Source organism: Candida margitis, assembly GCF_024628925.1.
Source record: "Candida margitis strain CBS 14175 chromosome Unknown scaffold72, whole genome shotgun sequence".
Taxonomy (NCBI): Eukaryota; Fungi; Ascomycota; class Pichiomycetes; order Serinales; family Debaryomycetaceae; genus Lodderomyces; species Lodderomyces margitis.
This window is the reverse complement of record NW_026261791.1, coordinates 24,823-40,161: the sequence shown is the minus strand read 5'-3', so window position 1 is coordinate 40,161 and position 15,339 is coordinate 24,823. Positions and strand designations below refer to the sequence as shown.

At 37.8% G+C, this 15,339-nt stretch overlaps 8 protein-coding genes across 8 annotated transcripts; 6 read left to right on the top strand and 2 right to left on the bottom strand. All coding sequences in view use genetic code 12, as the record gives it.

The window, feature by feature from the left end:
* Positions 1–386, bottom strand: CANMA_001917 (uncharacterized protein; the record flags this gene model as incomplete). The annotated part of the gene is made up of 1 exon (XM_051813929.1): positions 1–386. A coding segment is annotated over one exon (386 nt), but the record flags the coding sequence as incomplete, so codon positions are not given.
* Positions 387–773: 387 nt separating this feature from the next.
* On the top strand, positions 774–1,760 carry CANMA_001916 (thiosulfate sulfurtransferase; the record flags this gene model as incomplete). Its single annotated transcript, XM_051813928.1, has 1 exon — positions 774–1,760. The coding sequence occupies one exon, from the start codon at positions 774–776 to the stop codon at positions 1,758–1,760; it is 987 nt and encodes a 328-aa protein (XP_051672490.1).
* Positions 1,761–2,233: 473 nt separating this feature from the next.
* On the bottom strand, positions 2,234–3,313 carry CANMA_001915 (uncharacterized protein; the record flags this gene model as incomplete). Its single annotated transcript, XM_051813927.1, has 1 exon — positions 2,234–3,313. One exon carries the CDS (start codon positions 3,311–3,313, stop codon positions 2,234–2,236), a length of 1,080 nt encoding a protein of 359 aa, XP_051672489.1.
* A 1,606-nt stretch (positions 3,314–4,919) lies between these two features.
* CANMA_001914 (uncharacterized protein) lies at positions 4,920–5,951 on the top strand (the record flags this gene model as incomplete). Its single annotated transcript, XM_051813926.1, has 1 exon — positions 4,920–5,951. The coding sequence occupies one exon, from the start codon at positions 4,920–4,922 to the stop codon at positions 5,949–5,951; it is 1,032 nt and encodes a 343-aa protein (XP_051672488.1).
* A 1,451-nt stretch (positions 5,952–7,402) lies between these two features.
* GFA1 (glutamine--fructose-6-phosphate transaminase (isomerizing)) lies at positions 7,403–9,651 on the top strand (the record flags this gene model as incomplete). The annotated part of the gene is made up of 2 exons (XM_051813925.1): positions 7,403–7,407; positions 7,497–9,651. 2 exons carry the CDS (start codon positions 7,403–7,405, stop codon positions 9,649–9,651), a joined length of 2,160 nt encoding a protein of 719 aa, XP_051672487.1.
* A 1,152-nt stretch (positions 9,652–10,803) lies between these two features.
* On the top strand, positions 10,804–12,399 carry CANMA_001912 (cyclin-dependent serine/threonine protein kinase; the record flags this gene model as incomplete). The annotated part of the gene is made up of 1 exon (XM_051813924.1): positions 10,804–12,399. The coding sequence occupies one exon, from the start codon at positions 10,804–10,806 to the stop codon at positions 12,397–12,399; it is 1,596 nt and encodes a 531-aa protein (XP_051672486.1).
* A 103-nt stretch (positions 12,400–12,502) lies between these two features.
* On the top strand, positions 12,503–12,934 carry CANMA_001911 (uncharacterized protein; the record flags this gene model as incomplete). Its single annotated transcript, XM_051813923.1, has 1 exon — positions 12,503–12,934. The coding sequence occupies one exon, from the start codon at positions 12,503–12,505 to the stop codon at positions 12,932–12,934; it is 432 nt and encodes a 143-aa protein (XP_051672485.1).
* A 769-nt stretch (positions 12,935–13,703) lies between these two features.
* Positions 13,704–15,179, top strand: GPA2 (guanine nucleotide-binding protein subunit alpha; the record flags this gene model as incomplete). Its single annotated transcript, XM_051813922.1, has 1 exon — positions 13,704–15,179. The coding sequence occupies one exon, from the start codon at positions 13,704–13,706 to the stop codon at positions 15,177–15,179; it is 1,476 nt and encodes a 491-aa protein (XP_051672484.1).
* Positions 15,180–15,339: the final 160 nt, after the last annotated feature.

Here is a 15,339-nt window from a genome sequence, read left to right as displayed (position 1 = left end):
AAATAGAGAAATGGTGAATTGGCATTAGCACCAATAGTTGAAATTAAAATGCACGTCTTGACGCCAATCTCTTTAGCCAGTTTTGCCGCGTCGTAATTGATTCCATAATCAATAGCGCGAAATTGTTCAGCTGATCCTGCTGTAGCTCTCGTGGTTCCAAACGATGAAATATAAGCTTGCGGTGCTTGAGTTTTTACATCATTTTGGATGATGCTGGACCATTTCGTGGTGTCGGTTTCAACGATAGCATCGATGTTGTTGTTATTGGCAAATTGTGGTTTGCGTCTTGTGAGTGTGGTCACTTTACTCCAGGTTTTTGATTGAAGACTTGCTTCAATTATAAAGCCGCCGACTAACCCAGTCGAACCTAGAACGAATAAACTCATAATTGGATGTTATACTTTAGTTGGTACAAATCTCTGTTGATAGCAAAAGTCAAGAAAAAAAGTTTTTATATCAAGGGGCAATGTTGATCCTTGGATAGAGCTTTTGTTGATGCGTTCTGTTTTTTTCTGATTGTGGCGTCATCCCCAATTTTCTAGTATTGTTCAAAAGAGATTGGAAAAAAGAAACCCAATTGAATCACCCCCCTCTTTCACCCCATAATAGCTCGATTCGTTTACCAAATAAATCAATTGGGTAGAATCGAGTAGAAACTTTGAGTACCAACTTTCAATTCCAATTGGATTCCATTCCCCACAAAACAAGAAACAGATCCAACTAACTCACTCTCTAAAAATAACCCCAGCATCAACTCAATACCAACAATAGCCATGTCATCGTCTCCCAAATTCATTTCAATAATCAAACCTTCCGCATTCCGCAGCTTGCAAAAAGCAGCCACCACGTCACCACATCGAACAATCCCCATTGATGCCACCTGGTTCATGCCCAACAATCCGCGCAACGCCTACGATGAATTCAAACAAGATAAAACATTGGGGCCAGAAGTAGGAGCCAAGTTCTTTGACGTTGATAAATGGGCAAGAGACTCACCCTATCCACACATGCTACCAACGCAGCTGATTATGAATGAAGCATTTCAGGAATTAGGCATTCATTCACTGGACAATTTAGTAGTTTATGATCGTGTGGGAAACTTCCTGAGTCCAAGAGTGGCATTCACTTTGAAATTGGCGGGTCATGGTAAAGTGTACTTATTGGATAACTATCCCAATTATTTGAAATTTGATTTCCCAGCTGAATCGCAAACAGTGTCTAAACTGGGTAGTGACAAAGAAACATCTGACTTGAGTAACGTTCCAGGTGAAGTCAATGAAGTTAACTCGCCTCATCTGTATGAAGAAATCTACGACCGCGAAGTGATTGAGTACGAGGAGATTGTAACATTGCTTGAAAACAATGACATTTCTAAGTACTTGATCCTCGACGCTAGATCGCATGATAGATTCACAGGAGCTTCCCCAGAGCCTCGTCCGGGATTAAGTTCGGGCCATATCCCCACAGCCAAGAACTTGCCATTCACTAAAGTGCTCAACCCGGAAGCCAACAACGAATACAAGACCAAAGAGGAAATAGAATCGATATTAACTCAAGATCTCGGTGTTGATTTGACCAAATTGGATGCTACTTACCCTGGTGGTATAATTGTCATGTGTGGAACTGGTGTTACTGCATGCATTTTGAAATTGGCGTTGGAAAATATAGTTAAAGTTGACGTGCCAGTTAAATTGTACGACGGGTCATGGACTGAATGGGCCATGAGGGCACCTGATAAATATATTATTAAGGATGTGTAAACAAGATGCAATTTACAAAGATTAAAAGCTCTTGGAATATACACTTGATATATAAGTCTCCAGTTTCAAATACAATTTTCCATTTGAATAAAAAAGTAAGCCTAAAAACTATACAAGACTACTAGTAGTAAATAGTATATGTAATGACAGTAGGAGGATAATAAAATGGCGATTATATAAAACACCAATTAATAATAAATCAGTGAACAAACACATCGAATAAAGCATCAAGATATATTGGTTTCGCTGTATGGGATGTTCTTATGCTCAGACCAGTGTAAATATGTAAGTGTACGTGTGTGTGCTTGCTGACGCGCGGTTGTTGAATGTTGCCTACAGTTGACGCTAGATGGCATGTATGCCTTGGAGGATTCCCAACAACAAATTCATAAAGCTTGAACATTCCAAGATAAGCCAATATCCATCGACGCATTGAAAATCACCTCATGCTGTTTCTCTTTACATTCCCTTTTTCAGTGAATTGGTTCAGGGATTGATAGATATTTATACTTCTTCTTGGTAATATCAAATAAATCATTCAATGCAGCGTCATCAACAAACCAACTCACTCTACCAGCAGCTCCCTCATTCACAATTGAGCTGGGTAATCCCTTTTCCGGTCTTTCCATTATGGTCTTGATAATGGGGGCTTTAGTTAATCCTTCAACAACAAAAGCAACTCTGGCAGCATGGCATATAACCGGTATGGACAAAGTGATTCTGTTTGATGGACCCAGCGGAGCATTTGATACTGGTATACACCAAGCCAACTTTTCTCTCAAACTTTCGCCATGGTTGGGGAACAATGAAGCAATATGGCCATCGGGTGCACAACCCAATAATAATAAATCAAACATGGGCAATTTGACCGAGTCCTTTTTGGCAAATTGTTGTATCAATTGCTTTTCATAATCATCGGCAGCTTCTTGCGGGTCGTCAATTAACGACTCATCGATGTGAAAAATTCGTGGTTGTTTATCTCCCTTTATATGATCAAATATTTCCAACTTGGCTTGTCCATAATTAGAATCGGGACTGTCAAACGGTACTAATCTTTCGTCAGCAAAATAGATGTCCCATTTATCCCATTCAATAAATTCTTGTCTAGTTAATAATCCTTGATTTAAAATTTTAATTAAGGAACCACCACTAATGGCAATCTTGAACCTAATCTCTTGCTTCTTCAAGATTTTCTTTTCCTTTTTGATCTTATTGTTGGCAGCCAAGTTGGTTGATGATGCTGATGGTGTAACTGGATTCAAGTTGGCCGTCGATTGACTATTGCTAGCACTTAGTGTGGCACCACTACTGCCGGTGGATCCATTGCCGTTGCCATTGCCATTGTGACTCTGATTAAGAGAAATTGAAAGTGAACTGTTTGTTTTATTGACAGATGGACGTTTTACTTGGCCTGCTTTAATTAAAGCAATTTGTTTTAGGTCGGTGGTGTTGTATAAAGTTTGATTCTGAGATGAAATGATCAAGTCTGCCACTGCTTCTGCGACTCCAAGAAACTCAGGGAATGAGTAAATTATGGGGACAGTAGTAGTCATATTTGGTGAGTAGGTATGTGTATGTCGTAGTCTGTCTGTTTGATTTGACTGACTAGAGTGGTGTATGTATGTGTATCTGAAGTCAAGTTAAGTTAAGTTAAGTTAAGTTAAGTTTGCTTTTACTTTTTTGAATTTCGAAGTTGAAATTGAAATTGAAGTTGAAATTGGAAAAGAAAGAAAAAAAAAATTTTTATTAACCCGAAAAAAAAGTAAAGAACTGGAAAATTAAAAAGCGTATAGAGATTGTTTTTGAAAACAAAAGTAGATTGAATATGTGTACTGTAGTATTACGTTGATTGAGATTAGTTTTATATATACAATTTGCAAAAGAAGAGAAGTGTACAATGATATCCATCAACAAATATTTAATTTGTACACTATCTAACTAAGACTCTGTGCTTAAAAAGTCTCCTTGTTTTTTGTTGTGTTGGCCTTTTTTTTTTGTTCTGTTGTTGTTGTCTGATTTTCTCTGATTGGTGTTTTAAAATTGACTGAAACAGAAGCACCAGCACCACACTTCGAATAACAGACAGCCCAACCGGTACCTCGCGCTATTAAACTAAAATAAAGCAAACCATCTAGTCAAGAGAATAGACGGGGGCGAAGTTGTTGAAAGTATTAATCTCTCATGGAATTCCGTCTCTATCTCTTAGCTCAGTTTGCGAATAATCACAAGTAACAACACACCTCAACAAGCAAAACATTTGACGGAGTTGGGGAATGCTATAAAAGAAAGAAGTGGTTATGATCAATTAATTTAGGCACTGTTGTAGTGGTCTATTATAACTCTTATCTAACCAATTCATAAATATATCTAATAAGCGCGTGTGCGTCTAAACTGTGCATAAAAAAATGCTACAGTTGATGTGGATCATTTATAGACGAGGAGTACCTTCACCAGTGATAAGTAGGAACCCGACAAGAGAATGGATGAGATTCCAATTGGCATGTGGAAAATCCAAACATCTTTATTTCGAACAGCTAACCACATAACCAATGGCTTTTTGGACGTCTTCTTCTTCTTCTTCTCTTGTGGTCTTTGTACATTGCAGAACTCAAATCAACCCTAATTAACTTGTAACATTACAGCTATTATAGCCGAAAGAGAAGGGGAAGGTCCTTATTTTTAAGGATTAACTACTTTATCTAAAGCATTTTCTTCTTTGGTTCCCTTATGCAGCGCAATGTTCTCTGTCCATAAGGATGATTCACTTTGGAACAGGTTCCATTTTGGTAGGCATCGTTTGTTGGTACCAATAATGAGGAAAGCTCTAACAACCCTTTCAACAACTAAACTGTGATTAACTATATGTAGTTGAGTGTGTGTCGTAAAACCATATAGTGTGACATTTTAAAAAGGGAGCAAACTTTAGTGTCACAAAATTGTGATCATTCAAAACAGTTTGCGCACACTTTCCACAAATCTTGCTTCCAGGGTATTCCATGGTACTGTATATAGACTATTTATCTATATATATAACACCACTAACTAGTGCCACAGCTTTTGACTAGCAATACATGCCAAAAATCAGAGCAAACCATTTTAATCAAAAACTCGTTTTCTTCTAACAACACTAAATACATACAGTACTATCTATCTACCAGCATGCCAATTCAAAATTACTTCCAACTAACTGTTCATTTGGTTGCTAAATACGTTGAATCAATTTACCCCAGCTCCCAAGATTTCAAGTTGGTGCAAACAACCAATGAACAAAAACTAAGCCAATCAGAGATATACTACAACAATGAGAAGTTCCTAATTGTTAGTATTACTGAAATAAGTACAGTTCAATCATTGATTAATTTATTAAACCTTGATGGAAGGTTGGACAATGCCTTGATTAATTGGGAATGGTTTGATTTGGATGAAATTACCTTCCCCATTAAAGACGAATCAAACTTGCCTCAAGACTTGGTTGAGAAGTTCAACACTAAATTTAGATATATCATTGATAATGAAAAAGTTAGCTCGATTTTTGCTCATCCTAATAAACAAAGTGGTGGTCCAATAGTTGAGGAACAACATACAGACACTGAAAGTAATTTTGCTCGGTCACCAACACCTGAAGTTCCTTATCAACCAACTAATCCGACATTTGCTGGTGGTAACCCATCGGCAGAGGGAGGTGGAGAAGCTAATCCTACGTTTACTAGACAGCCAGATGATATGCCCAAGTTTGAAGACGAATATCAAATTAAAGATAGAGGACCACCAGTGAGGGATACATTGGGTCAATCTACTCACTTCCCACCAATTGGCAGTGATGATTTAAATCCTCCTGGTATCCCTTCTAATCCTACATTACAAGGATATATAGATCCTTTACAAGCTCCACAAGGCGGTGTTGGTGGTAATTTTGGCGGCGGCGGTGCTGGTGGCGGTATGCATCCAACACCAGACCATCCAATATTTGGTCAAGGACAACATCAAGGTGTGGGTGGTAGAAAAGGTGTTCCACCAGGTGCAAGATATAGTGATCCGTATTCAGAGGATAACTTGGATAACTTGGGACAAGGTTTACCTCTGAATTTTAGAGGTCCTGGCTCTGGTGGTCGTGGTAATTTTGGGGGGTATGGTAGTGGTGGTTCTTCCTTTGGTAATTTTGGACCACCAGGGGGTGGCGCTAATTTATGAGGATAAGGGGAAGGACTATGATGGTAAAAAGGGAAAGGAAAAGGAAAAAGAAGAGGAAAAGGAAATGGAGGGGATAAGGCAGTGATTATGTTGAGAAGTGTGGTGGAAGTGGATTTTATATAGAAAAGAAGAAGATTATTTATGAAGATAAAGACCATTCTGGAAATATGTAGTTTTGATATTACGTTTTAATAGAAAATTTAGTTGACAACAATTTAAGGGTCCTATTCAAACAATAGAAGGATTCTATAGTGAAACATTGTCTTCAATAGATCAGTCTTGCGACAATAAAAGATCTACACTTTTTCGTCCATTTTCTTCTTCTGCAAAAGCGTGTCATGTTTTACACTGATTCTCCCTTTCGGAGTTTTTGTAATAGAAAGCTCGGCTCGAACAAGAGAAGGGGAAAAAAAAAGATCGTTCTTGAGACAAACATCGACCCGAGATTCGTGCGGGCATGGCCGAGGAATAACTTTAAATATGAAGGGCAAACGAGAGAGGCTTCAATTTCAGTTAAGTTCAACCCGCCTTGACTTTCTGGAAAACAGGAATAAAATAGAATGGTGGTGCAAAGATGATGGTTGTATCTATACACACAAAAAGTACAATTGTTCGTAGAACATTCTTTTCTTTTTTTTTTTTTTGTTCTTTTCTAGAATGTACTTGTGGTGGTGAGGGCTTTCTGTAGTTGGCTGAAACGTGTGGGTTGCGAGTGGGGAGGAAGGGAGATGAGTAAGGCTTAGTTTTGAATAGGTTTTACGACAAAGAAGAATGGGTGTGTTTGGTGGCTTGTTTACTGAAACAGAATAGTTTCCTAATCGTAAATACTACTGTGCTCATTATCAGAGTAAAACAACTGCTTCAAAGATGATTAGGGGTTGTTTTCCTTTTAGCATTTGTAGTAAAGCATGTGTTGTGATTGATGATAAATTGATGATGGTTTATATTTTGTTTTCCGTTGTTTTGATTTATTCCATTTTAGGAAAGGTGATTGATCTACCATTTGGAAATTGTTTTTTTTTACTTGAATAATTTAAAGGAGGGTAATCTCAACTATCTTCAGCAGAAGCTGATTGCGCACAACATTGGTTATGCAAGGATAGATACAGTAGTACCAGATGTAGTAATTTTCTACCAATGGAAACTAGACCCGCCTTTAGCTTCTTTGACATGTGTGTAGTTATAGTTCTGCAACGTGCAATAATGTAGATGAAATTTAATATGCAGGTGAGTTACACGTAAAACACAAAACTTAACAATTAACAACAACAACAACAACAACACATCAAAAAAAATTTGTTCTATTTATATCCATATATATTCAAATATATCCTCAACAAAAAGATCATTTCTTAGTTACTACTCTTCAACTTATTAGTTTCTCAGTCAGACCTTTTGGTATATCTCACGCTTACAGTTACATTCGCTTTACAAACAGTTATTCTCCATTCATGTGGTATGTATCACCTTTAAGGCCCTTTTTTATTTTTTTGGTTTTCGCCAACTCACACCAGTCTTGAAATACTAACTTCAACATTTGTCTAGTGGTATATTCGGATACGTTAACTTCTTAGTCGACAAGAACAGAGGTGAAATTGTTGATACTCTTATCGAAGGATTGCAAAGATTGGAATATAGAGGTTATGATTCTGCTGGATTTGCCGTTGATGGGAAATTGTTCAATGACGGTGACAATGGCGAAATTATGAGCAACATTATTGTCAAATGTCCCGGAAAAGTTAAGGTCTTGAGACAAAAAGTTGCTGATGACAAGATTGATAGAAGCGATGTTTTTGATAATCATGCTGGAATTGCTCATACTCGATGGGCAACACATGGTCAACCAAAAGAGCAGAATTGCCATCCTCATAGATCAGATGCAGCCAAAGGTGAGTTTATCGTTGTTCATAATGGTATCATCACCAATTTCGCCGCATTGAGAGAGTACTTGTTATCAAAGGGACATCAATTCGAAAGTGAAACTGATACTGAATGTATTGCCAAATTATTTAAACATTTCTATGATTTAAACTTGAAAGCAGGTGTTTCCCCTGATTTCAATGAATTGACCAAACAAGTATTGCATGAATTGGAAGGTTCATATGGTTTATTAGTCAAATCATTCCATTACCCAGGAGAAGTTTGTGGTACGAGAAAAGGTTCGCCTTTGTTGGTTGGTGTCAAAACTGATAGGAAATTGAAAGTTGATTTTGTTGATGTTGAATTTGAAAACAATGCATCGGCTGCAGTGGCTCAACAACAAATTGGTCAAACTTTGTCATCGTTGAATGGACCTAATGGTGCTACTGCCCAAGATTTGGGTTTTATACCTGTTGCTCCTGGTGAACAAAATTTGAGAACTTCACAATCTAGAGCTTTTCTTTCTGAAGATGATTTGCCAACACCAGTTGAATTCTTTTTGAGTTCAGATCCAGCTTCAGTTGTGCAACACACCAAAAAAGTGTTGTTTTTAGAAGATGATGATATTGCTCATATTTATGATGGTGAGTTGCATATTCATAGAGCTTCAACAAAGAGTGCTGGTGAATCAACCGTTAGACCAATACAAACTTTAGAAATGGAGTTGAATGAAATTATGAAGGGCCCCTTTAAACATTTTATGCAAAAGGAAATCTTTGAACAACCCGACTCAACTTTCAACACCATGAGAGGCAGAATTGATTTTGAAAACAATACAGTGACCTTGGGTGGATTAAAGGCATGGTTACCGACAATCAGAAGATGTAGAAGAATTATCATGATTGCTTGTGGTACTTCATATCATTCATGTTTAGCTACAAGATCGATTTTTGAAGAATTGACGGAAATCCCCGTTAGTGTTGAATTAGCCAGTGATTTCCTTGATAGAAGATCCCCAGTTTTCCGTGACGATACCTGTGTTTTTGTTTCGCAATCGGGTGAAACTGCTGATTCTATATTGGCATTGCAATATTGTTTAGAAAGAGGAGCATTGACCGTTGGTATTGTCAATTCGGTAGGTTCATCAATGTCAAGACAAACTCATTGTGGTGTCCATATTAATGCTGGACCTGAAATTGGTGTTGCTTCTACCAAAGCTTACACTTCACAATATATTGCCCTTGTCATGTTTGCCCTTTCATTATCAAACGATTCAATTTCAAGAGCAGGTAGACATGAAGAAATTATACAAGGATTGCAAAAAATCCCGGATCAAATTAAGCAAGTTTTGAAATTGGAAGACAAGATTAAAAAATTGTGCAATGATGATTTAAATGATCAAAAATCGTTGTTGTTATTAGGTAGAGGATATCAATTTGCTACTGCTTTGGAAGGTGCATTAAAAATTAAAGAAATTTCATACATGCATTCGGAGGGTGTATTGGCTGGAGAATTGAAACATGGGGTCTTGGCCTTGGTTGATGATAAATTACCCATAATCGCATTTGCAACGCGTGATTCCCTTTTCCCTAAAACCATGTCGGCAATTGAACAAGTTACTGCTCGTGATGGTAGACCAATTGTTGTCTGTAATGAGGGTGATGCTATTATTTCCAATGATAAAGTTCATACTACTTTGGAAGTGCCACAAACAGTTGACTGTTTACAAGGGTTGTTGAATGTGATCCCTGTGCAATTGATCAGTTATTGGTTGGCTGTGAATAGGGGCATTGATGTTGATTTCCCTCGTAATTTGGCCAAATCGGTGACTGTTGAGTAGAGAGGATAGATGGGCATATGTTTCAGTATATTCTATAGTTTTTTTTCTTGAATAATAATAAAAAGAAGAGGTAAAAAGCTCTGTTAATTACATTTATTTAATATTGATATATATATACACACATGCAGCATCCAATTGGTGATGATATCTCCTTCACCTGGGTTTCTCTATTTTCTAGTAAAGAATTGACTACTGCCCAAGAATGCTGCACTTGAATCTAAAACCAGTTCACCTAGTCCCAAATACTTGCCTGCATAAGTCTTGATTTCTTTATTTTCAATCAAGTCTAAGTTTGGTTGTACACCTGTAGCGCGTTTCATACCTGCGAGAAACCCACTGATTAAAACTAAATCAAATCCAATGTGTGCTAATCTGCCAATCATTTTTTATTTTTACTCTTTTTCCTTTTGTTGTTGAAGATGAGTGGAGTGAGGTAGGGGGATGACGTTGTTTGTCGGGAATGAGTATCTGTGATGGTTGTGCAAATTTACACGTTGATAAAGAATGGGGGGCGTTCGATAGTGTGTGTGTTGCGTGGTTTAATCTTCTTTTCTTGGTGATAATCAGTTTGACGTCAGTACACGACTTTGTAATTATACATTAAGAGTTAGTTAGGCCAAAGAGAAGATGTCGTAGATTGTATTGTCGCAATGAAGAGAATGATCTGCTTAGTGTGGCATGGTGTGGTTTGTAGTTGGAGATAATGGTTCAATTGGAGAGAGGGGAAGGAGGTAAGGATTTTGGGAAGAAGTTGTTCAAAAAGTGGGGTGGAAAAGCTTCACGCGTATGCGTGAAACCAGAAGACAGGCATTCAATCCGGTTGTTCTTTCGCTCCCTTCTCTCGTCGCCAATAGACGAAGGAAGGTCTATTATCTTAGTTGATTCTATGTTTCCATTGTCTCTTCAACGTTGCTTCTCACTGCTGATTATGGAGGAAATTCTACCTTTAGAGTTACATTATCAGATGTATTATACCATCAAGCGCTACGTTCTGGATTGACCATTTCTTCATTTTTCTTTATTGTAGTGTGCCAACTTAATTTTTTTTTTTTCTTCTTCCATCGTATTTGGCATTCTTTTTCAAACAAAAGTATCAATTGCAAAGTTTACCACACACACACACACGTACACATTTCCTTCAGTTAACTCACCATGTCGAATAGACCCACGGGCCCTCGCCAGCATGCACCGCCGCCATCGGGACCCTCAAGGCAGAGACAGGGGTACCGTGAACGTGATGAGTACAGGCCGAGTTATAGAAATGGTCCACCAGCAGGACCTCGCAGGCAACAACAACAACATTCAACACCACCGCCACCTTCTTCGTCCGCATCACACCCAAAATCGCCAATTAGACCATCAGGACCAGCAGGCAGGTCATATCAATCATCAAACTTTAGTACAGGTACGAAACGGCCACTTCCATCAGGACCCTCGAGCTTTAAAAAGAGGCGTGATTTTAATAACAAGAAGCGAGATTATGGAGCCGGGTCTGGTCGAAGCTCGTATGTTCCTAATGCCCCCAAGCGTGAAGTGGAGCCAACCCTAACTCTTAATCAGATATATTCTATAAAGGAGCTGCGGGATAGTGCAATTTATGAACGAGTACAGCAAGTTGGAGAAGGTACATACGGCAAAGTATACAAGGCAAAAAATTCTATAACTAATGAGTATGTAGCAGTAAAGAAATTGCGACTAGAAAGCGAACGTGAAGGGTTCCCTATCACTGCCATACGTGAAATTAAACTACTACAATCATTTGATCACCCTAATATCGTTGGATTATTGGAAATGATGGTTGAACACAATCAAATTTATATGGTTTTCGATTATATGGACCACGATTTAACTGGATTGCTTACACATCCGGACTTGCAGCTACAAGAAAGTCATCGCAAATACATTTTTAAACAATTGATGGAAGGGTTGGATTATCTCCATGAAAAGAGAATAATTCATCGAGATATTAAAGGGTCGAACATATTGTTGGATAATTTGGGTAATTTAAAAATTGCTGACTTTGGATTAGCAAGAACAATGAAGATATTGGGCGAGGGTGAAGTTGCTGATTTTACCAATAGAGTGATAACAATATGGTATCGACCACCAGAAATATTGCTAGGTGCTACTGATTATGGACGTGAGGTGGACATATGGGGTGTTGGGTGTTTGCTAATTGAATTGTATTCCAAGATGGCAGCTTTCAGAGGTATGGATGAAATCAGTCAATTGAGCAAAATTTTCAATATATTGGGAACTCCCACGTTGGAATCATGGCCACAAATTGATAAACTACCTTGGTTTGAAATGTTGAAACCAAAAATCAACATTGCTTCCAAGTTTGAGGAAAAATATGAACATATAATGACATCAAAGGCATTCAAGTTGGCAGAAAAGTTGTTGGCATTGAATCCTCGGCATAGGCCAACAGCTCATGAAGCATTGAAGGATGATTATTTTACAAGAGAACCGTTGCCAGAACCATTGACATTTCTCAAGGACTTGAAAGGTGAATGGCATGAATTTGAAACTAAAAAGAGAAGAAGGGAAGAAAGGAAAAGAATAAAAGAGGAGGAAGATGCTGAATTGGCTGCCAGTAAACTGAAAGTGAATAATGGGAATGATGCCATTGCAAATAGTGTTGGCGATACTGTTGAGAGTGTAGCACGGGAAACTGGTACTGGAACTGGTGGAAGTGAAAAAGTGTCGCCTGATATACACATAGATGGACTAACTGGCAAAACATAGGCAGATAGGAATATCAATAAATTACTAATATTAGTTGTGTATTATTTTTTTTATTTACCAGAATGTACCATATCGAACAGGTGTTTGAAACATCATTATGACAATGAGATCGTATCTTGTTGCGGTTACTTTTAGTCCCATTGTATCATCTTTATTCATAGATACATCCAACTACCTGCCATATCCCCCATCGTCAGATCAGCCCTCATCCATTTTCTCCAATGCTACAACTACAATACAAGACCAACAACAATTTCCCTATACTTTTCAATATAGTAAGCTTTACGGTAAGCAAGTGGTTGAATGTATGAAACAAACCGAAGTTTTATTTACTAGTAAAGTGTCATCATGTGCTGCTGACACTGCTTTGTTGGCCAATCCTCCTTCACCATTGGTCTATAATGATACAGCACTAGATTGTCAGTGTTTATTTATGAAATATATTGATGACAACTGTTTCGATATTGGGCTAAATGATAACGGACTTTGGGAATTAGAAAAATTGGACTACCCCGTGTGCAAGTTTTCAACTTGACTGAAGACAGAGAGTTGTTTTGGCATATCAGAATATGGGTCAATTGGTAGATATTGTTGCAACTTTTACTTAAAGTTGCTCTACTGTATATACACCAATGAATATATTCCTTATTTCTAACTTATCTCCTTATGTATATGATACACTGGTGCTTGCTAGTATCTGGGCTGGATACTGCGTCATTTAGAGGAGTTTTAGAAACACTTTTGTGGTCAAAAGTTTAGAAAACAGTGATAATGTATCCTTCGCCTGCGTTACAGGCAAATTTCAATAACTCAGGTATTGTCTTTGTTTTAGGAGGTAAATTTCAATATCTGTTGTATCTAATGATCACAAATGAACCAGGTGATGACCAGAAATTGCATATCATTCACTTGTGATTATTTTATTTTTGCATATAATAATACCTCGGAGATAACAGGAGGGTTTTTTTGGTGTTTTAATTTTTAATTTAAATAAAGAAAAGGGAGAAAAGAAAGGGGAAAGACATAACGAACGGAAATCCATCACCTTCTCAAACAAAACAAAAAAAATAACAACAACTTTACCAAAAACACTCCCCTACCCCCCTCCCCCAAGGGTACGATATTACAAGCCCCACACACATTGAGAGAGATACAATATCCATCATCAACAACTATAACTTGCATTTACCATTATTAGATCATTCTTCCATTACTGATTTTACCCCCGCCGCCAACAAATTAATCACCTTCGTTTTTCTATTACACCTAAAACCACAAATATATTCTAAAAATAGCAATTGATCATGGGTTCATGTACTTCCAAGGACACTTCACAAGTAAATAATACATCCAAACCAGCTATTTCAACACAGGCAAAACGACAAGAACAAACACAAGCTGTAAATAAGAAGCAACAAACTTCACAGCAGTCCCAACAGCCCCAGTCGTCGAGTCTACATCCAAGTCAACAGCACCAGCACCAGCAGCACCAGCAGCATCTGACTGGATCAATCAGTGATCATGAGAAATCAAACAACTCTACTCTAGATAATAACGGGCAATCAGCATTTGGCCTGGCTAATGAGAAGCAAATGGGCCTGTCCAATGGCGTAACCAACGGTACAGAAACAACCATCAATGGTGGTAATGGCACAATGGATCAAGCCATGAATCCCGTTGATGCGGCAGCAAAATCAAATACCGAACACGAAGTTAAAGTGCTACTTTTAGGATCTGGAGAAAGTGGTAAGTCGACAATTGTCAAGCAAATGAAAATTTTACATCAAAATGGATATACCCAGGAGGAATTGTACGAATACAAGCCATTTATTTACAAGAATGTAATGGATTGCATAAAGAATGTTATTAATGCTATTATCGATTTAGATCCGGAGCTAATCAAGCCTAAAGGAGAAGACGGCATCGACGGAACTGCTACTACCACCTCAGATGCACAAGATCAAACTGAAGTTGTGAATGGCACTTGGCGCAAGCATGTGCTTGATTACGACTCTCTAAATGAAGTGTTGGATTATGAGATCCTCCTAGACGGATCCAATGATGCAGTATTTGATCAATCTATAGCAGAAAAGATTGAACAAATTTACAACACACCCGAAGTTAGGGACTTTATGATTCACAAACAAGGACAATTTTATCTTATTGACTCGACAGAATATTTCATGACAAATTTGAAAAGAATTGCTCAACCCGATTATATTCCATCAACAACCGATGTGTTGCGTACTCGAAAAAAGACATCAGGTATATTTGATTTCACATTTGACATGGGTAACAACTTCCACATCCACATGTTTGACGTCGGTGGACAGCGATCAGAACGTAAAAAGTGGATTCACTGTTTTGATAATGTCACATTAATCATTTTCTGTGTCTCACTCTCAGAATACGATCAAGTACTATTGGAGGAAAATAATCAAAACCGATTAGAAGAGAGCATTGCATTATTTGATTCCGTTGTGAATTCGCGATGGTTTGCTAGGACCAGCGTTGTATTGTTTTTGAACAAGATTGATGTATTTGCTGAAAAATTGCAATATTCACCTTTGGAAACCCATTTCCCTGATTATACCGGTGGTAACAATATTAATAAGGCAGCAAAGTATATTTTATGGAGATTTAACCAGGTTAACCGTTCAGGATTAAATATCTATCCTCATGTGACTCAGGCTACTGATACGAGTAATATTCAATTGGTTATGGCTGCTGTTAAGGAGACAATTATGGAAAATACATTGAAAGATAGTGGACTTATATAGGCTAGTTTCATTATTATTCAGTTAATTAAATGCACTTAAGGGTAATATTTAATTTATGACGTACAGCCAAGGGTGACACACTAGAGATTTACAAAAGAGGAGAGCCATATTTTGCCATGGATATCTCATAATTACATTATATTTACGTTCTCTTGAATCT